This window comes from Bicyclus anynana, chromosome 10 (genome assembly GCF_947172395.1).
Source record: "Bicyclus anynana chromosome 10, ilBicAnyn1.1, whole genome shotgun sequence".
Classification (NCBI taxonomy): domain Eukaryota; kingdom Metazoa; phylum Arthropoda; class Insecta; order Lepidoptera; family Nymphalidae; genus Bicyclus; species Bicyclus anynana.
Genome location: NC_069092.1, coordinates 16,275,436 through 16,301,204, shown reverse-complemented (window position 1 = coordinate 16,301,204; position 25,769 = coordinate 16,275,436). Strand labels below are relative to the sequence as shown.

The following is a 25,769-nucleotide window of genomic DNA, read 5'->3' as shown; positions in this document are numbered from 1 at the left end:
TGTATCACGTTTTTTTAGCTGTGTTTCATATGAATAACATAACACTCACGATAGTATCAATTATAAAATCGCTTCACTTTGACTTAAATTGCAAATACAGTTAATTTATTTTTAGTGAGTAATAATTATTGATAGAAAATGTTTTTCTTACTTGTTATTAATTACAATAATGCTGCGTACGTACAAAAGTCCTCCGACCAGTGAAACGTACAAAGTTACATAAATGAGCATATAAATTACAACTAAACTGCGAATTAAACTCATTATCAGCTTCGAAACATTTTGAAAAATAGGAACATCTTTTATTTTGATTACATAGTCTTTAATAATGGATTTCTGTCTGGTAAATGGTAATTATTTTATTGTATACGCGCGTAATTTAAACCATTTTGAAATTAATTTTTTTTGACATAATTACCATAAACCACAAACGGCTAAAAAGATACCTTACCATAAACACCACTACTACTTCTTTGTCTACGATCTATTTACAATATTTTTTTAACTTAGTGGTATGCGCGGTTGATTTACAAGACGGAGTTCCTGGGTTCGATCCTCGGCTGGGCCGATTGAGGTTTTCTTAATTGGTCAACTAGTGGGAGGCTTCGGCCGTGGCTAGTTACCCCGGCAAAGACGTACCGCCAAGCGATTTAGCGTTCCGGTACGATGCCGTGTAGAAACCGAAAGGAGTGTGGATTTTCATCCTCCTCCTAACAAGTTAGCCCGCTTCCATCTTAGATTGCATCATCACTTAATATTAATAATCTCTGTCTACGTATTGCAGAGAGCAATAGACAGATTATATACGTAAGTGGAATACTTTGACACTGACACTAGAAATGACATATGAATGATCATCATGTCATTTGACGTTGACAATTGACATTGACACTGACTTTCATTCAGTGCTGCAAAAAATAAGTGGAGAAGTTGATGCACGATAAACGAATTTAAGTTTAAGTAAAATTACGCTTTTAATATAGTTTATATTTAGGAAAAGTATATTTTAAAGGTAAAGTAGATCGTGTATAAAACCCCTCGACCTTACACAAATAACATTTTCCGATAAACAGTGATAACCTTAACCTTGACATCTATTAGAAAAAGCGAGCACGTAATGCTCCAAGGAAAATAATATTAGAATTAATGCGCTCATATAATGATAAATTTAGGAAGACCATTTATTTGCCAATATGTAACTCTACGGGATCACAAATACTGTGTTCCCCTAGAGTTACATGTATTCTCATAATAATTAATGTTTTATTGTTAATGATAACTAGTGATTAGGTCTGTAAATAAATTTTGGCTAATCATCAATTAAAAGATTAAATAAACCAAGCACGCCTCACACATTAATAAATGTATAGTGTGTCATTCAATTGTAACATAAGTTTGTGAAATTTTAACAAAGTTTTTTAAAGATATTCATAATTGAATTATTTCAGATACACAATGAGTGCTTTGGTGAAAAAACTTTTCGACCAGCTGAAAAGCAAAGAATTCAGGGAATATTTAATGAGGTAAGTAAATATATTATTGTCTGACACAAAAACGAAACTCACACAGGAAAGTAAAATAGCCAACATCAGAGTATATTTTGCATTGCAAATTATAAATAATACATATTAATATTAAATGCATACTAATTTTAAATTAATTTCCATAAAGAGACAAAGCATGTAATATGAAGTCTCTGTTTCTTTATTTATTCAATTAAAAAAAATATTAATTGGTATATTGTGTAAAGTATGTTACTTATTTTGATTGTAAAATAGGTAACAATATTTTCATTCAGACTAAACTTTTAGTAAAAAAATTAAAATGTTGAATTCTGTATAATATCATAAATGCAGATAGTTATAAGTAGATATCCACAAAAGAATAAAAATCTAGAAAAAATATCATCATTGGAATTAAATTATTACATACCAAAGTGTTAAAATAACATAACCTCCAAAACAATCATATTATTAATGCAGGCATTAATCCTATATACTATATTATGTATAGAAAAAACCGCCTTGTTGGTCCAGCAGTTAACCTGTTTTCTTGCGTTTGACTACAATAATGTGTGATGGAAAGCAATGATAAGGTCTACATTGGAATGTGGGTAGAAAGTACCAATTCACTTGTGCCTTGAACACCAGCAGTTCAACAAAACATTGTAGCAAAACCTTTGGTGTGGGTTGTCTGGATATCAACAACTAGGGATGCCACTATTTACAGCATCTATCCAGGATGTCATAAAATGTAGCTTCATATTATGATAACCTGGGTTTGAGTACTATGTAATATTGTGTATTCTTTTGTGACTTTTTTAATAGCAGCCCAACATCAAGGAGATAATGTGACATCCCTTTACATTGGAGAGCATGTTAAGTTGTTGGTTCTGATCATTATGATTAACATCTGACAGTGATTGCTTCAGAGACAAAACATTATAAACCTAAGCCTCTACTTGCAGTGTGATATAAGCAATGTGCTGCAAATGTGGTGCTAATATATGCTATGAGCTCCTAATCTATACTAATATTATAAAGCTGAAGAGTTTGTTTGTTTGTTTGTTTGATTGAACACGCTAATCTCAGGAACTACTGGTCTGACTTGAAAAACTCTTTCAGTGTTAGATAGCCCATTTATCGAGGAAGGCTATAGGCTATATATTATCCCCATATTCCTACGGGAACGGGAACCATGCGGGTGAAACCGCGCGGCATCAGCTAGTCCTCCTATAAAGAAGGAGGCCTGGGGCTGCAGCCAAGTGGTACGCTGATTCTCTTTCTACAAATGCTAAGGCTCCGAAAATTAATAATGTATGGAAATGACATTTACTATCAACATGTCACGTGATCAAGTTGTTGATCAGATCTGTCATTCAAATACATTTAATTAATTTTCAAAGCATTAGTAAAATGAGAATCAATGTGCTACATAGCTACAGGCCCTTGCCTTGTAGTGGAACATTTACAAATGGTGATGATACATAGTCTGAGGTTTTTCTGTCTTTTTTAATTACAGCACACACTTTTGGGGTCCAGTGGCTAATTGGGGCATACCCCTGGCGGCTATTGCTGACACCAGGAAAGAACCCAGCTTTATTAGTGGCAAAATGACACTTGGTATGCTTATTTTATTATTGCTTAAGGAAACTTAAATAAGGTCATACACCTTATTTGAGTTTCCTTATATGACTACAATTTAATGATATGATTTACGTTTAAGATATAAGAGTACCTATAATGGTTTGCAACTTTAAGATACTTAAAAAGATGATCTGCAATGTCATTTGGTGTTCAGTGAAATAGTCCTGCAGAGAAAGTCATCAGCTGATAATAATGATGATTATAAAAACATAAGATTTAATGCTTGGATATTCAAGGTGACCTTGAAACAAAGTTAATCATTCAATAATATTCATACTGATTTCCTTAGTCTAGCTCTTGTAGCATTTGTGTGATAAGTAAATTGTTATCATTTGATTATGCCACTGCATGTATTAGATAGAGGCGATAGTGCATTAGCATTGTCAATGCAACATAATGATATTAAGTGGAGTATAATAAAGATTTATTATAATTTGCTTAAATCATAGACTTCCGAAAGTGAATGAAAAATCCAGTCTGTAAGTGGAACAGTTCATTAATATCCAGTGATAATTAGTTCCACTATTTTTCTGTGACTGATAATAATGATTACACATGGCCTACTTGAGCGCTCTTCAGATAAATGATAAGCCTAGTTATTATTTTCATTGACGACAGAAGAATATACTTAATGGCAACAAAAAATATGTTGGGAATCTAAAACATTAAGTGTTCTTTTTGTTTTAAACAGGAGGTTTAGGGGTTTTACCTGAAGAGTTTCCTAGGGAGCAATCACACCATACAAAACTATTCCTAGACCTCTTAAATCCAGCCCTTACAGTGGTATCACTGTAAAAATGGAGGAACTTCTTCCGTTTTCCGTTTTCGAAAAGTATACTATAATATTAGAGTATTTATTGTTTCTATAACGAACATACAGACAGACAGACAAAAATTTTACTGATTGCATTTTTGGCATCAGTATCGATCACTAATCACCTCCTGATAGTTATTTTGGATATACGTATTTCATGTACATAATTGACCTCTCTACATCTCTCTCTATAGTTGCTATATAAATCGCGATTCATGGCTAATAAACTTTATAAACTTAACAATATGATCTCTGGCCGGTTGACCACCCCATGGTCTTGGTTATAAGGGAAAGTGTTTCCGTGACGAACCGATATCCTACAGGTTCAAGAGATGTAATGACATGATCGCCTTCTCGAGACAAGAAGGGTCAATCACTCCCAAACACTCCAACCTAGGTTCTTCCCTAGGTTGGAGTTCCAGAGAGAGTACAAATTTATTTGTTTTTCTATCGTATTCTGTATCGTATTGCCTGGAATTCGTCCGTGTTGAACTACCGGTAGCAGGTTACATATTAATCCGTCAAATGTTAACTATCGTGACTCGTAGTCTACTCGTACTCTGACGATTTAACAAGCATAAAAGGCCATATCACTTTCAGAGCATTGAATAAATTAACTATTTATGGGTAATTCTTGTAGTAAACATTATGAATGTATCTATTGTCGAATGACAACGCTACAATAGTTATGTTAGTGTGATGACCGTTACCGTTTATAACAATGTAGGAGTTTATAACAGTGTAGGACTAGGAGATGTACCTAACACTTGAATATTAATAGTATTACGTTTTTTGTTTATAATTTATATTAGGTTAGACTATATAAGTTATATTTCTTACTTCTAATCCTAAATCCATATCAACCACTCCCTCTCCCCCCTGCGCATTTTCAGTTTCAATCCCCCCCCTATTCTCCTCCTCTGTGTTGCGACAGTTGGCCCCCCCGTATACGATGGGGCCGATGCACTGGCTTTCCGGTGCACCAAGGGATTCCCCGCAAGCGGGACCCTCCCGGGTAGAATTTTTATCTGATCGCAATTTCATTGTGTTTTTTTTAAGTTTTTTGACGCCCTAGCGACTGAACTCCCATCAGCCATTCATCTCATCGGCGGGCGACCAACCTTGAGATTGGGGTAATTTTTTAAAGAGGTTGTCGTCCGACATAACCGTCTTGCCTCCCCGTGGCGAGAAGGTATCCATGAGGATTTCCCCACGTTAAAAAAAAAAAAAAGGTGAACCCATAGATTTACGATTCCGTACAAGTATATTATAATTCTATGGGTGAACCTAAATTAAAACTTAATTTTACATTGAACAGCTGTAATAACCGAAACACGAAATTTTAAATGAATTTTGCTTTATCTTAAATAATAACTGGAATGAATCAGTTCAAAGTGATAAAATGTATGTTTTGAAGTGGTAGGATTTACTGCCTAGTCATAAAAATTTATATTCTTATCATTGTCTGAGATAATAGTAGATATTAATCGACTAAGTAGCGTTTAATTTGTTATATCTTCCATAACCACTGCAGCACTATTAAAGAAATTTAACACAAATTGCATCTTGGAGATAGATAGGTAATTTACATCTTGTGGGATTATTAAAATGTGAAATCTCGATGATGTCGCTGACGTTCTCTAGTCCAGTACAGTTTTATAAGAAAGAGTGTCTGTCTACTTCCAATTATTTTCCCCCTTTCTATCTGAATTGAATTAAATATCACTTGTCTCAAACGGTGAAGGAGAATCGAGAGTATACCTACATACCAGAGAATTTTCTTAATTCTCTATGTGTGTGAAGTCTGCCAATCCGATTGGGCCAGCATAGTTAACTATTAGCCAACCCCTTTCAGTCTAAGAGGAGACTCGTGGTCAACAGTGAGCCGAATGTGGGTTGTTAATGATGAGTTTCCCTGGTTCCAGCTCTCACGCTGTACTCCTTGATGTTCATGCGTTTCGCGTGGCGCGTGCAGCCGCGAAACATGCTGCTATTCGCCTGCCACTTCACCAACACGGCCGCGCAATTAACACAGGGTGCTCGCTTCGTCAACTACTACTATATACAGGGTGAGAGCAAACAGACGAACAAGCAAACACAGGGAACCGTAGAAGAGAAGTAACGTATGCATGGTGTCGCGTTTAACTTCTAGTGCGTTTCTTGTGCATTCTTTACGAATCTCCTCACACAGAAATACTAACACTTACAAATTGCACGCCTTTAGGGCGTTTCTGAGCTACTCCCAAGTTATAACGTAAGTAACGTTTGTTGCACGATATATAATATTATCGTAGACAGAGAAGTTTATAGACAGGTATGGATATGGTATCAAACGCATTCCCTCTAAAAGAGGGATGTATATTTGGTGTCATGACGCGTGCCATGCACTATCGATGATCCAATAGAAGCAGAGATAGCTTAAATTATATTGGCGAAAAAAAAGCTCAACGTTATAGACGTAAAATATATTTTTTGATTTGAACAGCATGCCAATCATTTGTCTATTGATTTCGTTGTCTACAAATATAAGCAACGTCTATGCTCTGCATTCTAATCGATCAGTGTAAAGTTTTAAATCAGCGTACAGCTATTTGTTGGCACTTTAGAGCGAACTAGAGGTTATGCGCACTTTAGTATGTAAATAAAATTGTAGACGAATTATCATTATTAGATAATATTAATTGTTGGGTAGTTGACGCGGTTTCGGGGCTTTTAGTAAATAATCAAGAACTTTAATCAAATTATAGATGTATAGCCGTCCGTCCAATCGTGAGATTCAGTGTAGTAAAATATTCGCTATTGGTCCATTCGAAAATAGCGTACGCATTATCTAGCTCTGTCAACCAATAAATCTACAAGGAGTCAAAGATATACCTTGACATTTAAGAGCAGCGTTCGACTCCTCACCGAGGGATGGTGGTTTGATCCTCGCCCCGTTGGTCTATTGTCGTAACCACTCCTAGTCTTTCCCCACTAGTTGGGGGTGAATGGGAATATTGGCCATATTTAAAATATATGTCAAATATCCCTTAAAAAAATTTCGACCAATAGCGACGGAATCGAAAATATTTAATTTCGATGCGATATTTTTGTTTTCGAAATGCTAAAATGTGTCAACTGCCCAATGTGTTTGAAACGGTTGCAACGCTAAAAACTGCCTTTTAAGTGTAAGTCGTAGTGCCAATCACGTTCATATTCTTCACGTCAATAAAGTTGACACGTAGAAAGGAGGTGTTTTGAAATATGTATAAATAGTTAAAAGATATTTGCTTCAACCCTCGATGTACGTGTAAAAGAAGAATATTTGTTTGAAATTGCAATTTTTTTATAGTTCCTGTTACAGCTTTTGCTAAGGCTCATGTGATGGTGTGATTTATATCTTATAAACGTTTAACCATACTAACCCGGTAGGCCTGAGTTGCGTTATCTTGAGACTAGAGCAAGAAAATAAGCCGAGAAATTTTCCATTTCCATCCCAAAAATTGAAAGAGAGAGCCTCTTTCAATTTTTGGGATGGAAAGAGACAGCGATATTTAGCGACAATATATTGTCGATAGATAAGATCAATGGTCAAAATATTTTACATAATGTCAATAAAATTGTAATTGTAACGAGCCTTCGATTTCTTTTATCTTTTAGTTTTAAAACATCTCCTTGGAAGAGCACAAATACTTATCAATAATATAAATAATACTTCGTATATTTAAGGTCAGAGGTGTATGTACCAAGCGTATCGAACGTTTATTTATCTGATTGTATGGGAAGTCTTCTAAATTTTGTCTAAATCGATGCTTTTACGGTTGTAAACTTCTGTTATACGAACTACTAATCAGAAGATGCGTCTGAAAAGCCGTCCTCTGATTGGTTGAACGTGATGACGTAAAAGAATTCTACAGATGCATAGGTATGCAGTTTAATCCTAATAAGTCATGATTAAAGGGATAAGGGGTAATGAATTGTCTTGTCTATGATATATCTATGTATGTGTTTATTGTGTTAGTGTAATATAGTGTATATAAATGCACTAGTGCGAACTAGTGTAGCGTTGTGGCCAAGGGTAATGTAATATGTGACATCGCTGTGTACGTACAAAGTATATTTTTTGAATATTTAATATTTATTATTGTTCATATTATATAATTATACTCTGTTGATCTGTTTTCTTTGTGTTTTATTTTCTTTTACACTTATCATTTTATATATAACCCATTTTTTGAAGGCTGAATGTTTGTACAATGCTCCTACTATAGGTTGAAGTTCCGAAGTTCAAACTATACTCACTTGTGATAAAAGCACTGACAAACTTTCAATTTAATCCAGTAGTACAAATATTTCCGAGTAGTTTAACGTTTTATTTCGGTACGATATAGTTAAAATTTTGCTTGAATAAGATGGAATGCAAATATGAATACCTACAACACAGCTCGACGGTGGTACCTAATACGAGAGAGATTGAGGGTAAAAAGAAGGTGAAGGGACGAAAAGACGTCGCCTGTTATTGGCCTTGGTTTAAATGGAAGGACCAATGGGGTTTGTTGGCTGAGATTAACAGCTTGTTTTAACTTAGACCATTAATAACTGGACTTGGTTCGCACCCAAATTCACCAACAAAAAAGTCTGTAATTTTTTGAGGGGGACGAGGTAAAGTCACACATCGAAAATATTTAACACCATTAAGTATATTCTGTGTCCATACACTACACACAACTATTTATTAATGGTCTAAGTGTTTTAAAGACTTATAATAACGGTCAGACCATCCTCTTTATAGGAGAGAGGAGACATGGGAACTTAAATCCACCACGCTGCTTCAATGCGATCTAGCGCTTAGGATTATTTAACGACCACTATCAAATGTTATTGATAATGGTCAGGCGACAAGTTACGTACGCTCTGAGGCACGGGGATGTGACACAACCAGCATCCCAAATCCGGGCTGAGAAATTTTACTGTATTTTTTATTCAAGAAAGGAAATCTCAGTACTTTACTATACGACCTAAAACTCGAACCCAGAATCACGTGATTCGAAGTCATATAGGCTAACCAATAGACCAACGACGCAAGGAGGATCTCTTTATAATGTATCCTTTATCTTCCCAGTGCTTACTGTGGGCAAAATTCTGTGCACAACTATAGTGTGAATGGTGTGAATAGATGTGAAGCCATTTATTATCCTATTTATCCGCCTGAAAGCATAGAGGTACTATGTGGGTAGCTCTATAGTCTATACCTACTCATAATGTTTTCACTTCATCCATCCAACAAAACAAGTCACCGGAAAGCGTTTGAAAGCGAGCTGAGATTCTCAAATATCACAAACACTCGTGTACAATGAAGACGGTGCTCTTTGTTCAGTTCCCAAACGTTCAGTCGTTCAATGTGCGCATTGTCTGTGAAGCGGACGCCGACTTGGCGCGAAATAGAGGTTTCCCGCGCAAACTTACGTAGATTAGCAATAGGTAGACAGGAGATGCGAGTTATAACTATAGTCCACAACTTTAGGTTTTTTACACAACAATAATACTACTCAAAAAGGTTCTTTTAAGCGACACTTTTCGTTTCGATTCACATACATTTTATTTTTAATAATAAGCTTTACGGCTCTGGGTTCTAGCCCTTTTGAGTCCGGATTCACATACAACAAATTAATTATCACGGACCAATTATAGAAAGACCTGCCCCGCAAGACGTTACCTCTCTGTCAAACAACCAACGATCTAACGCGTTATCGATTGTATCGATGTTTCATTGTTGTAATCGTTTTCGTCGTCTAAAAAGCTCCCTAATAATTCCGGTCTGTGTAGTAAGTAGTCAGTCAGTCAATGGCATGAAAAACGGTCAACAACTTCTAATTCACTAAAAGATGACGTGACGTTTAATTTGAAAATATTTCTATTTTATTTTTGTTATTCTTTACATGGTAGCCCTTGATTTCAGTCTCACTCAATAACTGATGTTCAGTCAGTAACTGATGATGAAATCTAAGATCGACGCGGGCTAACTTGTTAGGAGGAGGATGAAAATCCACACCCCTTTCAGTTTCTACACGACATCGTACCGGAACGCTAAATCGCTTGTCGGTACGCCTTCGCGGTCGAAGCCTTCTACCAGCCAGACCTGAACCAATTAAGAAAACCTCAATCGGCCCAGCCGGGAATCCAACCCAGGACCTCCGTCTTGTAAATCCACCGCGCATACCACTGCGCCACGGAGGTCGTCAAAAACATAATTATAATTAATAATAAATTAAAACAATATATAAAAGAAAAATCGATTCTATTCTTCTAACGAACGAACGAACAGCAAAACATTGATCCATTAATTGAATATTCTGTGTACAGATTATAATTATTATTTATTCTTGTTAAATTTTTTCGATGTGTGAGTTTACCTCGTCCCCCTCTAAAAACGACAGACAATTTTGTTTCTGCATTTGGGTGCGATGCATTTCCATGTCTAATTCCTGATGTTAATTAAATAGAGTTTGCAGAAATACAACACAAACGACATAAAAAGAACCTTAAATACCCCAAGCAGACATGAGTCACAAACCATTTTGAAAAACAAAGATTGAGTTGTATGGGTATTAATATGCATTTATAAAATTAAATAAAAGCTTTAATTAATTTTATAAATCGTATTATCGTATTATCATATCAAAAGAAGAAAGAAGTTGTAATTCAAATGATGTTTTTTTTTATTATAATGTGAATAAAATATTTTCATTTATTGCAGAATTACCTTAAACTATGATTAATTTTTTGATTTTGTATTAAGTGAAAGAAGATTTGAGATTTGACAGTTCACACTTCACAGCACAGAACACTAGTTTATTTTTTGTCTGTGACTTTTTTTTTTTTTTTTTTTATTCTTTACAAGTTAGCCCTTGACTACAATCTCACCTGATGGTAAGTGATGATGCAGTCTAAGATGGAAGCGGGCTAACTTGTTAGGAGGAGGATGAAAATCCACACCCCTTTCGGTTTCTACACGGCATCGTACCGGAACGCTAAATCGCTTGGCGGTACGTCTTTGCCGGTAGGGTGGTAACTAGCCACGGCCGAAGCCTCCCACGAGCCAGACCTGGACAAATTAAGAAATTCTCAGTCTGCCCAGCCGGGGATCGAACCCAGGACCTCTTGTAAATCCACCGCGAACACCACTGCGCCACGGAGGCCGTCAAAATACTCCTACTTCACAGTATTCGTTAACTAAATCCAGTTTGTTGTGCGTATTTTCTTCCCTTATAATTTTTGTTATTTCGTTTTGTTCTCGTTTCGTTGTTATTGTTTATTCTTGTTATTTGTTGTTCGTTTACTGTTTTTAATTTTATTTAGTTTAGTACGAAATTAAATTAGCACTTTAAATCTTAATATTTTACAAATAGAGGCCTAAATTGAAAAGTAGTGTCTTAACAAACTCATCAAATTCTACATAAAAACGTATATCTAACAATAACCCACACAACGAGAAAACGAGTAAAAACTACTTTTCAAGTTTTTAATTTACGCCTATAATCGCGTAAATAATTTTCATAGTCAAGCTACAGTTTTCTATTAGTAATTGAGTTACAGATAGAAGGACAGACGGACATGGGTATGGGTATCTTCAAGTCGAGAGTGAATAGGCATCTTCTAGGCAAGCGCGTTCTACCAAAGGCTGCCTCATAGCTTACAATCTAGCGTACAGCTAAGCGGTGCTTGCTTATACATAATAAAAAAACAAAACTATAAGGGTTCTTTATTGACCACGGAACCCTAAATATAAGTGAAACATTATCTGTTCGATAAATAACAGTTTATAGGAACATAAAATATAAAAAAAATTGTCTATCAAAGGAAGTTTTATTTCATGACAATATTCGTGAATAATGCTTTAGTAAAATGTTGAGCACCCCTGAATCATATGTTTTTGTTTATTTACATTGTTTAAAATACCTACCCGATCTGACTATATAATTATTGAATTACCTACATATATTAACTACATATTTACATATTTATAAACATTTATTTTTTACCGCCTAATAAAATGAAGATTCGATATAAAGTTAAAAGATCAAAAAATATATCGATTTATCGGCATTTAGGTTTTCCCTATTATTTAATCTTCTTTAAAAAATAAGCAGGTTTATGTGCTATCGCACAACAGCGAGGCTCGGAGGCTATGTTAGAAAAATTTTACTGCCAGAGGATTAAGAGCGAAGTTACCGCACCATCTATTCCAAGGTAGCCTGCTTATTAGCTGGTAGGTACCCCTCCTTGAAAGCTGGACTAGAAGGTAATGGCGAACATGATGGTGGAAAGGCACAAGCATATCGGCTGCGTATTGAAATTTAATTTTCAATAATTTTCATGATAGTTAGGATACCTACTTACTTAACGATTTACGAAGAATGATTTGTACGGGACACTGAGCCTTATCCGGATTTTTTTATTTCCTTTACTATTTCTTATTCTTGGAAAAAGTATAGCAAAAACATCGTTTAGAACAAAAACAGGCGGAAAGGATCCTATTAACCCGAACATATCGGAAACGCTGTCACGCGCGCGCTGTATTAATACGAGACGAGGGCGTTCGCAAATAAATCGGGAGTCTTATAAATAGGGATGCCACAACTCGTTAAAAAAAAAATACAAAGCCCAAGTAGTGCTTTTAAGTTTGGTGGTTCTCATGATGTAGAAAAGGCTGTGAGACAGGCTGATGCATTAAAGTATTTTTCGGTTGTATAGAAATCTACCGAGTAACGATCGAATCGAATAAATCGAACGAGCAAATGATATTATGTTGTTATGCGTAGGTGGTAGTAACTGTTCTTGCGTTTACATCATGTGGTGGAATAGCGTATTTTGTACAAGCTGTTAGCTGAATGAAGTAGGTAGTACCTGACCATTTTAGATATGTCTTTATTATCCATGCAGTTCCCGTTTCCGTGGGAATACGTGGATAACGTAAAAGTCTATGACAATCACAAATTTTCACTAAAATAATTTTCAACCTAGATACAGAATTAACTACTGATTAGGTTCCAATCTAAATAATTTATGTTTGAAAAACCTTTTACGTAAATAATTTCGACTTGGCGCCAGCGTAGTCAAAGTTTTGGTAACGTTGCAACCCTAACGTTTGTGGCATGATAAGTTTACATCACTGGCCCCCATCCGACATGTCGTAGCTCAGAGGAGTATGCTGTAAACAAACGTATTAAGAGCTCCCATTACCGATCCGTATATTTTCATAATAATAGTTTTTTCTTCCACCATCAAAACTTTGTCTTCCAATAATCGCTTGAATGAAACCTCCGTATAGGTACCTATTTGTTGTTTTCGGGGTAAGCTAGGCTACACTTAAAGCGGAGCTATGGCGAAGATATGTTTTAATAGTTTTACCTACTGTACGGAAACTGCTCTAATATTTTGTGACGTGAATACCTAAGTTATTAGTGATTCAGAAAAGAGATACAGCTTTAACTTGCACTTATCAACATATCTACCAATTTTTTTTTTTAAATTTATTTTGTACCAATATTATTAACACACAAAAGTAAAAAGAAAAACAGTGGACAAGGAAACACTTATCTCTATAAGAGATCTCTGCCAGTGACCCTTGGCAGTGGGAGAGATTTTAAACAAAAGAAATGGATAGGTACAACAGAAAAAAAGTGAGGAAACATATTATACTTAATACATAAATAATAAAAGTAAATAATATTATCATCAGTAAATAATTTTGTCATCTATTTATCCATATTAAAGGCATAAGAGATGCTAGCTAAACGAAGAATGATTGCCAAAACATTTCTTTTTGCGATTGACGAACACAAACATCATTAGCCGATGAAAGTCCATTGCCGGCTTCTTGTAACGACTTCTAAACACTACGGTCTTAACTGCTTCCTCTCCTCTCTGTTTGCTACTTGTTGTCATTGGATCTAAGTTAGGGTCGAGCATTGTGCTTTTACCAACGTCCATCGGCTCTTCGAACGAAGTGCCAAGTTCATTGCGAATGGAGCTTTGCGACTCGATGAGTTATGCCCAACACAGCTCTGGCAGTATTCTTATTGGCATCTAGAGCTATTTCGCATTCAGATCAACTGGAATTAATTTATCGGCATTTAGGTTTTCCCTATTGTTTAATCTTCTTTCAAAAATAAGCAGGTTTATGTTCTATCGCACCACAGCGAGGCTCGGAGGCAATGTCAGAAAAATCTTACTGCAAGAGTATTGAGAGCGAAGTTACCGCACCATCTTTTCCTAGGTAGCCTGCTTATTAGCTGGTAGGTACCCCTCAAAGCTGGAAGTTGGACTAGTAGGTAATGGTAAACATGATGGTGGAAAGGCACAAGCACATCGGCTGCGTATTGAAATTTTCAATAATTTTCATGATAGTTAGGTATAGATACCTACTTACTTTACGATTTATGACGAAGAATGATTTGTCTGTGATCAACTGGAATGAATTTTATTAGCTACAAACAAAAAAGTATAATATTATTTGTGCAGCGACCGTCGGGCGTATCGCCGTATAAATTCACGCGTTAACGCTCGATTGAGCGGCAAGTGCGATCCGACGGCTTCCGGGCCGGCGCCGGCTCGCCTCCGTCCGGACGCCGGACGAGCTCCGTTCCGGACAATCGCGCCCCACAAGCGTTCACTATCAATTCCTCGCCCGGATTTACTGTTTCATTTTATTTGGATTAACTACATGTTTATTTTCTCTTCTTCTGTTGTTGTGAATTGAGATGTTTGCCGTGTTAATTCGGTTGTAAATTTTATACAAGTGTAGAGCTGGTAGAGCTGTTTTCTTAAGGTTTGCTGGCTTAAGTCTGCTTCTAAGCGTCAATAGTTCCAAGTTTAACACGTCGGATTCAAAACTGCTTTATTAGATAGGGTTATTGACTTAATTGAAGGAAAACTTGCTTATCGGTCATGAAAAATGATTATTGTATATTATATTTTATAGTACATTTTATATTATATATTACGTGCCTACAAAATCAACGCAAAAAGTTTTTCGAATTTAGCCGTTCCACTGATATATGTATATATAGTTTTTACACTTCCTAAGCACACAACTTGACATTGTAGACAAATTTTAGGCAATAAATAGGTATGTATTCTATATAAATTTCGTTGTTTAATAAGCGACTAAATGAAATGAAAAAATGCACATTTGTCCGCTTCACTTTTGATGCGCTAGTGCAGTGCTAGTGCCCTATCTCTAGTATAAAATATCATTGGTCATGACTGTCAAGACGTGGCTTGGTAACTCCGGATTACGATCCGTAGCCCGATCTACTAAACAGTTAGTGCAATAGTAGAATCCTCCCCATTAGATACAGTCTCTATAGGTACTATGATGTCTGAATTGTAAGCTTGTAAGACCGGGGACATACTAAGTTTATTACTAGACCTCTCTAGACTAGAGGAATTAACAATTATTTTTTACAGAATATTTTAAATATGACCAATATCCATTCCCCTCCAACTTTAGTCGGGAAAAACTGTATCAGGAGTGGGTACGACAATAGACCAACAAAGCAAGGATCGAACTACCACCCCTCAGTGATAAGTCTGACCAGTTTTACCGTTGAGCTATTGAGGCTCAAATTTTCTAATTGAGGCTCTCGAATCAATACTTATTTATGCTGAATAGACGATAAAGCGTCAGTGAGCTTCGTTATTGAGATCCCTTTCAAATTCCAACAGTGGCGGTGATGAAATAGGAAATAAAGAGAATTTTCGCTCCCGTATTGCCGGGCCCAGGGACCGCCGGTCCGTTCGCTGACAAAAGATAGATTAGCGAAGACACGCGCCGCCGCGTGTTCGCAATAATTCATCGGCATAGGCTTAGTGATGTTCAGTAGCATTTTAACAAATATGTCTATTATTATTGGAAAACATGACGTGTTAATAATGAAACACTGGTGACAGTTGCCTTATGACGTTCATAATACGTATTAAAGTGAATCGCGGCAAACTTTTAAGAGTGAAACGAACTGTCACCGTACCCATGCCAACTAAAAAACACTATAGTTCACTTTACTCTATATTTCCATATTACACATGTATTTTATCATTATGTGCCTATTTTAACAACCCTCTACAGGGCCGAGCCGCTTTCATTATAGAAACAAGAAAGAAAGAAAATTAATTTATTCAAATCTAAAAGTTACAGACATACTCATAAGACAGCATGTCCTTTAGTAACCCTTAAAAAGAAAGGGTGTACAGCTCAGCATATGCCGTGCATTGCTTAAAAATCACGGCGCTGATTTTCAGTTGAGACCCTTGTGACGTCACAGCTGACATAGAATATTAATGAATTTAAAAAAAACAAGCAGCAAATAGGAGAGCGGGAGAGGGAGCTTAGACTCGCCACATTAATAGCGATAGTCAGTAGAGATCTTAAAAACAAGTTACTATGCTACTATATTTTTAATAATTTAGTCCTACCGTACGTATTAAAAATATTAAAACTCGCAATGTAAGTACTGTCAGATAAAAATACAAATATGATTGCGAAATACGGTATCGAATTTCAAAGGACTGAAATTCGATTTTCGAAATTCGGCATTTGGAAATTCGGCAAAAATTTAATAGCCTATTGGCGGCATATTTGTAAATCCACCATTGCCTAGGACTCGATCCCAGAAAGCCCGTGATCCTAAACCACATAGGTTAATGTGGCAATCCCACACCATTCTTGAATACCACTATCAGATACAGGTGTTAATGATAGTGATCAGGATTACCAACATATTTCTAACAGTGGACTAAGAATTTTACAGAATATATCTTACAGCAGTGCCGGATTAAGGTAACTTGATGCCCTAAGCAATCTTCTCCTGTATGCCCCTCTATCCTTAAGTATGTATTGTAATTACAAATACCCAATTAATTAAAAATATAAACCTCGGTACGGATCGTACGTAGAATTTGTATGTATTGATCCTCCCTATATCCCATGGTAGATGGTGTCGGCAAAACATGATTTATGTAACTTTTTTGGACTTTCCGGAGGATTTGAATTTCTTTTTCGATCGTCACTGGTGCCTCACTAGACGGGATGCGCTAAGCAATTGCTGAAATAGCTTATAGGCTAACCCAGGACTGCTTAGCAGATAGAAAAGCTCGGTATTTCGACCAGTGGGTCGAGTTCTTGGGTCGAGTCCCTCGTGATCAGAAGCTACTTAAGCCTACCACTAGCCCATCGAGGCAGTTAATTTTGGATGAATGGGACTTGAATTTTAAAACCTTAATAACGAATTTGCAAGTAAGCAAGCCGCTGGCGGCTCTCGCGTAATTAAATCATAATCAAGCGAGTCGGAGTCAACGAGGCAAGCCGAGCGCTCCCATGGGAATGATTCCGGAGATAAAACTGTTGATGTAGATCGGAGATTGGAAAACGTTAATTGGGCAATTTTCCGCCTTCCCGGTTATTCTACAAACCAAAACCAGACTAATGTAGACGCAGTGATATTAAAAAGGAAAGTTTAGGGGTTCGTTCCGTAATTGTCAGTTTATTTGGCTTAGTAAAGCACCAAACCCTTAAATCACCATCATCATTAACAACCCATATTCGGCTCACTGTAAAAAGTAAAAGCTCCTCTTAAAATGAGAGGGGTTAGGCCTTAGTCCACCACGCTGGCTCAATGCGGATTGGTAGACTTCACACACATAGAGAATTAAGAAAATTCACAGGAATGAAGTTTTCGTTACGATGTTTTTCCTTCACCGTTTGAGACACGTGATATTTAATTTCTTAAAATGCACACAACTGAAAAGTTGGAGGTGTAGAAAGGCGTAGAAAAGCTACACTCTCCGAATCGAAGACATTTTCTGCCCTAGTTAAGAGATGAGATTTGAAGCTTAGAACCACAATGCTGCTACAATGCGGTATGGCGGACTTAGGATATTTGACTCAGTAACGATCACTATCAGATTTTATTCCTCTTCCGCGTACAATTAAATTTTTCACAAATTCTGCGGGAACCATAGATTTCTCCCAGACAAAAAGTAGCCAAAGATTAGCCTATACAGATTGAAGTTTGTTTGTGTTTTAGTATCGTGTAAATAACTATAGGTATGCACTTAAGAAAACATAGATGATGATATTGTATTGTACTCGTAGATCAGCCGGGTACCTAATTAATTAATTACGTATCCCGACGTACGTACGTACAATTCAAAACTTGATCCACCATATCAAGTAGCAGTGATTGCATACAGCTCACAACCAAGACATGAGCTTAATTAGAAAATATAAAATCCTTAATTGACTTAACCTACAAATGGCACCCAGATCTTTTCTGTTATGTAAGCCGAGATATCGAAAGCGTCAAAGACAATGTCAATCATGCTACAGATTGTGCGGATTAATTTGACACCTGGGTTGAATGATGTACTGTGTTTGTGTTTTGTAGCCAGGCGTCAAGGCCAGGAGCAGGACTTTTGTACATTCCCTTTTTTATTGGGACGAGTAGGCGTTAACACACACATTTCAAGAACATTTTATTCAATATTTCGTACAAAAATCATCCAACAGAACGGATAAGAAAACAGACTGAGGACCTCTGTTGAATTATTAAAATGACGCGACGCGCCCGAGTCTGCTAATCTATCTTTTGTCAGCAGGTCGACAGGACGGTCGGCAATAAAAAAATATCTTTATTTTCTAGTGTTCCAGTTTTTACCTACCGGATGTCCGTTACGGCTGACTATAAAAACAAGACAATAAGCTTTTTTTATATTTTTCTTTTTTACCTTAGATTTATGACATTTAGATGACGGCAATTGTATAATTTCAGTTGTCGTTCCTCTTCGTTGGTTACGAGTATCATAAATTTTACCACCTTATTGCTCAATCAAATGGCAAAATATTTATATCCTATTTAGATTTAATTATAATATTTTACATAAAGCTACACCCAATAACTTTTAATATGCTTATTTCTAAAACGATTATTATAAGTTAGATTAAAGAGGAACTTTAAGTTTTATCGATATTGACACTTGAGTATTGGGAAAAAGTTATCGACAGACCATGCGATGGAAGCCACGGGCATCTAGTAACTATGATGACGTGATTAATAGAAAAAATATAACCTGCCTAATATTTTATTATCTACCTACTTACGTATTTTGGTATCATAATTGGACTATTAAATTCAACAAAATAGCTAAAAATTCCAAATGAAAAAAGTTAGGATGAGTTTTTTTTGGAAGTAATTTCTAAGAACCGACACATTTCAATTACAGTTTTTACAAATAAGTACGCATATATTTTAGAATAATTTTACCTAGTACCTGTTGTGAGGTGTATTTTGTAAAGCAAAATCACATTTGCGAGTTTTAAATCAACAATTTCAGGATTTCCCAGCGAGCCGCTTGTTAAAAGTTCCACAATTAATACAGCGCTTCAAGATAGATGTATATTATTCGAGACGCAAATTTTCCCTAGTTAACGAAAAAGCTTTGTGCAAAGTTTTCCGCGTAGTTTTTGGATAGAAACACGTCGTGTTCGGTGCGGAATTTGGGAAATGGTTCAAACAAGCCCACAACTGGGTCATGCTTCCACGGTGGACTTTAATAATATAATATCTGGGCGGCCGAGCTTCGTTCGGTGTTTATATTTTCGAAACGCCATTTTTTGTAGAATACCACTTTATTGCTGGTCCATCCAGTGTTGTGGTTGTGTCTTTGACAATTATTGCCTTGAGTGTGTCTGATATTTTTCAACTGACTCTTTTAAACTTAAATAATTAGAACAAGAACTAAAAAAAACTTAGAGCATCGCCGAAAGGTTACCTATCTATCGGTAGGTAGGTATTCTACAAAATATTTTTCGGGAGCTGTTTGGTTTGTGCTACCTTCGCCGTTCTACCACAGGACTGCTAGGTATTTATTTATTTATTTTTATAGGGTACCAACAGGTTATGACAATTAAAATTGAGTTTTACAAAAACATAGATTAGTGAAGTTGTTGTGTCATAGACCCACTTATAGGTTACCTCAATATGCGTAATACCGATTCGATATCGAATAGATACATAATAATAAAAATTTTAATAAAAAAATACACCCGACTTCAAAACCTAAAAACGTACCCACTAAACTAAAAAGCGAAAAATAACATCATAATATGTTCTACCTGCTGATCAGTATGAAGGCGGTGCTAAGCCGGTGATGTATTAATTCAAGCCATGTGAGAATATCTTACAGATTTACATTTTGCAGACAGTTTCATGTGGTCCTGTCAGAAATGGCTTGGCTAGGAGATGTTGACTCTACAACGTGCAATTGCACGTTGTAGAGTCAACATCTCCTGAGGATGCTCCGGTTTCGGGGTGAAACGTACGTAGAGAGTATTTTGTCGGACCTGGGTGACGTTGTCGCATGGGTCCGCCGAATTTTCGCGGATGATAGCAAAATAAATAAATCATTATATAATCATGATGAACTTCCGCAAAGTAACGCCTGCTTCTATCCAATACTCTGAGCCTCCTTATGAGGCCCATAAAAAATAGAAAATAAATAGAAATAGAAAGAGGCTTATACTATAAAAAAAAAACATCATTATTAGCTTATTTTAACGGCCCAGTACATCATTACAGGAGAGAGGATATGAACCTTAAACCCAACCATTATACTATGAAGCAGTTATTGCTGCTCCCGTTCGAGTTGGTGGGCTTAAAAATTGTATCAACTTGTTTTGTATACTTTATTTAATTTAAATCCGTTTAGCTTTATCTCCCAATCTGCAGTGCAACGTCGTTGCTTATTCAAATCCTCCTTCCATCCTTTCACAAGTAGCTTAATGTTCAAGCATACTTAACTCAATAGCTCCAAGTTATATTAATCTTAACATCTGGAGACATAGGTTCGATCCGCTTTCGTTAAGCTATTGTCTTATAGCTTTGCAATTTCGTTGATGACACTCCCATGATATGCGGGCGACGGGAGGGGAAGGACTGCTTGGGTATGAAGTCGTGCGCGCGGTGTATCGCTACCCCACTCCCGACCCCCGCGGACCATCAGGAGTGTTACGAACGAATTTGCCAAGCTATAACATAGTCACGACCTAAAGCGTCAGCTATGTACTGTCAATGATATTAAATACTGTAAGATGTGTTACTAGCGCATAAATAAAGACGCGGAGGAAATTTATAGTCAACTCAATGTTAGTTGTAGTCAACAACGAACGTTATTTATCAAATAATACCTAAATATCGTCTACAACGTCTAGTTGTGTGTTCAGGAAGTGTGAAAACTATATATTCATAAATATACAATGGAATTACAGACAAAATTGTGCATGTGTGCGTTCTGTGTTGTAGCCTGTGAATTACTTTCTGCGGTTATTTTGTAGGGACGTAACCGATCTATAATATAAAATTATCATTATGTACTGTGGTCACATCTAACTGGTGGGGAGAATGTTGGTCATAAATAAAAAACTACCTATATGGCAAATATTCTTTATATACCTTGCAATGCTGTTTTTACCAAATACCAATGCAATGTAGTGTTAAGTCTTCATCGATTCGTGTTCAAAGTATGCCTCTAGCTTTACTCCGCTAAGCTAGTCTAGAATTAAAAGGAAATTAATTAAACGCAGTCCGTTGTCTTACAGCTATACCGGGTATGAAAAAAATGGCATAAGCTTGATTGTTTTTGTGATCGTTTCATTATAAAACGATTTTAATTTTGAATTAATTTAACGTCACTCGATGTATAAAATTATTAATTAATTTTTATCTTTCCGTAGTCTTCAGATAGTTTACTTGGTTTTTTTTAGATTAAGTGAGCCCTTGGCTAAGATCTCAGATGTAAGCCCATCATACGAACAATGTCATATCTCGTGAAGAAAAATAGCGGCGCAATCGGAAATATCGCTTTCTCTTTAACTTCGTTGGGACGAAAAAGATGGGTTTAGACAACTCCGCCGCCATTGGTCGACATTTGTCTATTTCTCTTCTCGATATATGTCGTTGGTAGTATGTTAGGCCTACTGATGTTAAGTGACGCGCCATGCGTTTGTTGTTGATTTATTTATAATATCAATTTTCCTGATTGAAAAGGTAATATTCAAATACGAGTATCTATCAAAATAGGTTGCTGAGCCACTATAGCTGGGCAATTTCGTTCGTAACTGAATGAAAAACCCACGGCTGTTGCACATCACTTCCCCGCACGCACGATTTCACACCCGCGCAGTCTTTCTGCCCGTCGCCCGCATATCATGGGAGTGTTAACAACGAACTTGCCAGACTATAGACAGGTGATAATTAGAAACATATTTCTGCTTTGTTACATACACGCAACTGGCAAAAAAAAAATAAGTACACAAAGTAGATATTCTTGTAACATATTGAGACGTGTGGAGCGCGTCTGCCAAATTCCGACAAATAAGCGTCAACGATAAGGTATCTTTAAATGAACCATTTAAGGTCACTTTTGTGTGTAAATATGTTACGTATCAAACCCACTTGTAGATGATCCGAAAACAGTGAATTTCAACGAGTTGAGGTTTTTTTAAAATTTTCATACTTTCGTCCTATGAAGCGCGTTGTTATGAAACACATTGGGTAATGGGCATGATGACTAGGTTTGAATATATTGATTTTTATGATACATTCGGGTAAATAAGGTCAATGTTAAGTAATTTATACATAAAAAGCAAAGATTTTCTGGATATTTGCAAAATAAATAAGATTATAAAATTTCAAAATGTACTAAATGTTTTTTATGGTAATTAGATGAAAATTCATACAGTTTTGGCTTGCTTACATTAAATGTATCATTTTTCAATTCATGAACTATAAACATAAACGCACAAATAACAAAGATATTAGTAATTTTGTTAGAACGCCCATACAAAACTAACGATCAGCAAGCCAACGACGTCACTAAATTGTGCCATTTTGTATGGGGCGTTTTTCAGGGATCCGCGGCAGCGCCTCAAATATTTTGAAAGGCCTTAAGTTTTTGAAAAAGATTCTTTGGAAAAAGTATTTGAGTTTTCACATTTATGTTTTTATAGGATAGAATAGACTAGAACATAACAGAGAAAGTCCAGTGCGATAATCTCCGAAGCGGTGTACATCGGGTTTATTGAAAGCTGCAAATACTCTCGGACAGCTGAATGTGCGGCCGACGAGACTGGCACAGCCTCTAGAGACATCGATAACTGCTTCAAATTTGTCCAACCCGTTGGTGTGTTGTGTACCTAACTTAGTCAGTTTCATCTTGGGCTTATGTGCTATAGAATCATAGCTATTACGAGGGCATTAACTCGTTAATCCGTAAATCGTTTAACTTTTAAGTTAACTTTTAAAAATGTTAACAGACCTGTTAACTTCCGTTTATATGCATAAGTCCGTTAATCGTTAATCCAATGCTTACTATTTACCGCGCGACGTGATTAACAGGTTTAGACAAGTAAGAAATTATGAAAAATTTTCTTTTTCAATAAATCAACAAATTACTATATTTATGTTAAAATTATAGATAAAATCAACTAAAAACAAATTATGGCACTTTTCCCCAGTGCTCACCTTTATTTTTCCAATGGGGAGCTCACACAATGATATAAAAATGCAATATTAACGGATTAAGGATTAACGTTAACTTGCGTTAATTCTTCCGAAATTCTTTAACATTTAACGAAGCTAACTTTTTTTGTAGCGGATTACCGATTAACGAAGTTAACTATTTGATTAAGGGTGCCCAGCTATGTATAGAATCTAAGTTATGATAATAAGTGAAGTTATAATTAAAATAATAAGCAGCGTTATAATCTGTTTTGAATTATTTTTAATAACATAGCGAATTTATTAATATTAAAACTAATTGTGAACGTAATAACACCCTATGGTGGATAAAAAAAAATATAAATTGTAGGTTAGGTTCAGTCAAAGCTTTCACTTGTAGCGTGAGTTTATTTCTTTAGTATAGGTAAACTAAACGGTTTAAAATTCCGTGTGGCACCGGCAGAGCAGAATGTTGCCCCCCCTACCTATCCCGAGGGTGTCGTAAGAGGCGACTAAGGGTCATCGGAGAACCAACTAACATCTTCTGGTTCTCCGCAGAGCTAGCTGGCTCGTAAAATACTAGCCTCCTCGGGGACATGAGTGGACCCCGAGTGATGTAATCACCACTCACCCCTCCCCCTAAATACTTATGATGATGGATAATAATGATGCGCGTATAGGGCCGCTACCTGGGGGTCGCCAGGGCGCGTCTGGGGCTGGCGCTGGACGTGGCAGCATGCGAGCCGCCAGCCAAACTCGTCGACCGGCACTACCACCTGTCCGGTCGGCACATCCATCATCTCCACCAGAGGGCTTGGCTCTGACAGGATCCATTAGGGCCCAATTTTCAGAGCCCGCCGCTGGTGGCGTACGGCGCATGAAATGGACATGCGACATGAACAAAAATGTCATGCGCGCGTACTACAGGGCTACAGGGGGAGAAACCGGACGGACTGGCTACCGAGCAGCAATGTACCGCGAGTTCTTGCTGCTTGAGCCGCACTTAACTGTCACGGAACAGAACCTAGCAGATCGAGCTCGGTTTATTCAGCGTTCTAACATCTTCAACGCGACCGAGCTCGAACGATTACGACGTGAGGCTGTTCCCGAAGTGCCAACCTCTTCTGCAGAGCAAATCGTCTCACCGGCGGCGCCTGTCCGCGAAGAGACTGAACCTATGTCCCAAGATTTGCATGCAGAGGAGGAGGACACTGAGGGAACCGTCTCCCTTGATTTAGAGCGGATGAGAAGGATCCTAGAAGAGACGATTGCTGAAATCCGTAATGCTCCTCTAGAGAATCGTCCGCGGCTCTCCCGTATTGCGCTAAATATAGCGACGCGGGATGTCATTGAGGCTATCAACAAAATGCTGCCCCAACATCTGGCGGGCAGCACTGGTCTGGATGATACGGCTTCTATCCTTTTCGGGGCAGCCCTAGCCGTCCACCGTTTCATTGGTATCAAAACCAAGGAACCTGGACGCCCGGGGCGTTCTGTTCTCGACTTGCCATGTCACCTTGGCTCGCCAATTTCAAGAGGCTCTCGAGCAAGGGACACTCCCGAACCTTTTCACCACCGGGATCACTCATTTAGCTCCAAAGACCACCGACACCGTAGATCCCTCAAAATACCGCCCCATCACGTGTCTTACTACCATCTATAAGACACTGACATCCGTTCGACGATAATAACATCATGTCTGGGGCTCAGAACGGATGTCGGGGTGGTAGTCGTGGTACCAAGGAGCTCCTTCTCATTGACTCCGTCGCGGGCCAATTGGTCAAGCGCAACCGCCGGAATTTTGCCGCAGCCTGGATTGACTATAAAAAGGCATTCGACTCGGTGCCTCATTCGTGGCTCTTGAGGGTCCTTGAGCTGTACAAAATCGATTGTACAGTTCAAGACTTCCTCCGGTCATGTATGGGGCAATGGAGCACGATCCTTTGTCTCCATGGCGAGCGGTTGGCGGCTGCCGATGACCGGATTAGGATACGCCGGGGTATCTTCCAGGGTGACTGTCTGAGTCCACTATGGTTTTGCTTGGCCTTGAATCCTCTCAGTACATTACTAGAGGGTTCGGGGACAGGCTTTCAGTTTCGGAGAGGAGGGACAAAAGTGCCTCACCTTCTCTACATGGACGACCTCAAACTGCTAGCGCCCAATGCTACCCGACTGCAGGAATTACTGAATCTCACCACGGGATTCAGTAATTCCATCAGAATGGAGCTGGGACTAGACAAGTGTGCGGTCTTGCATGTGGAGAGGGGTCAGGTC

At 37.3% G+C, this 25,769-nt stretch overlaps 1 protein-coding gene across 1 annotated transcript; it reads left to right on the top strand.

Moving 5' to 3' along the window:
* The first annotated feature begins 883 nt into the window (after nucleotides 1–883).
* LOC112046961 (mitochondrial pyruvate carrier 1) lies at nucleotides 884–8,120 on the top strand. Its single transcript, XM_024083832.2, has 4 exons — nucleotides 884–1,012; nucleotides 1,449–1,523; nucleotides 3,022–3,122; nucleotides 5,886–8,120. Exons 2-4 carry the CDS (start codon nucleotides 1,456–1,458, stop codon nucleotides 6,080–6,082), a joined length of 366 nt encoding a protein of 121 aa, XP_023939600.1. The 5' UTR covers nucleotides 884–1,012; nucleotides 1,449–1,455; the 3' UTR covers nucleotides 6,083–8,120.
* Nucleotides 8,121–25,769: the final 17,649 nt, after the last annotated feature.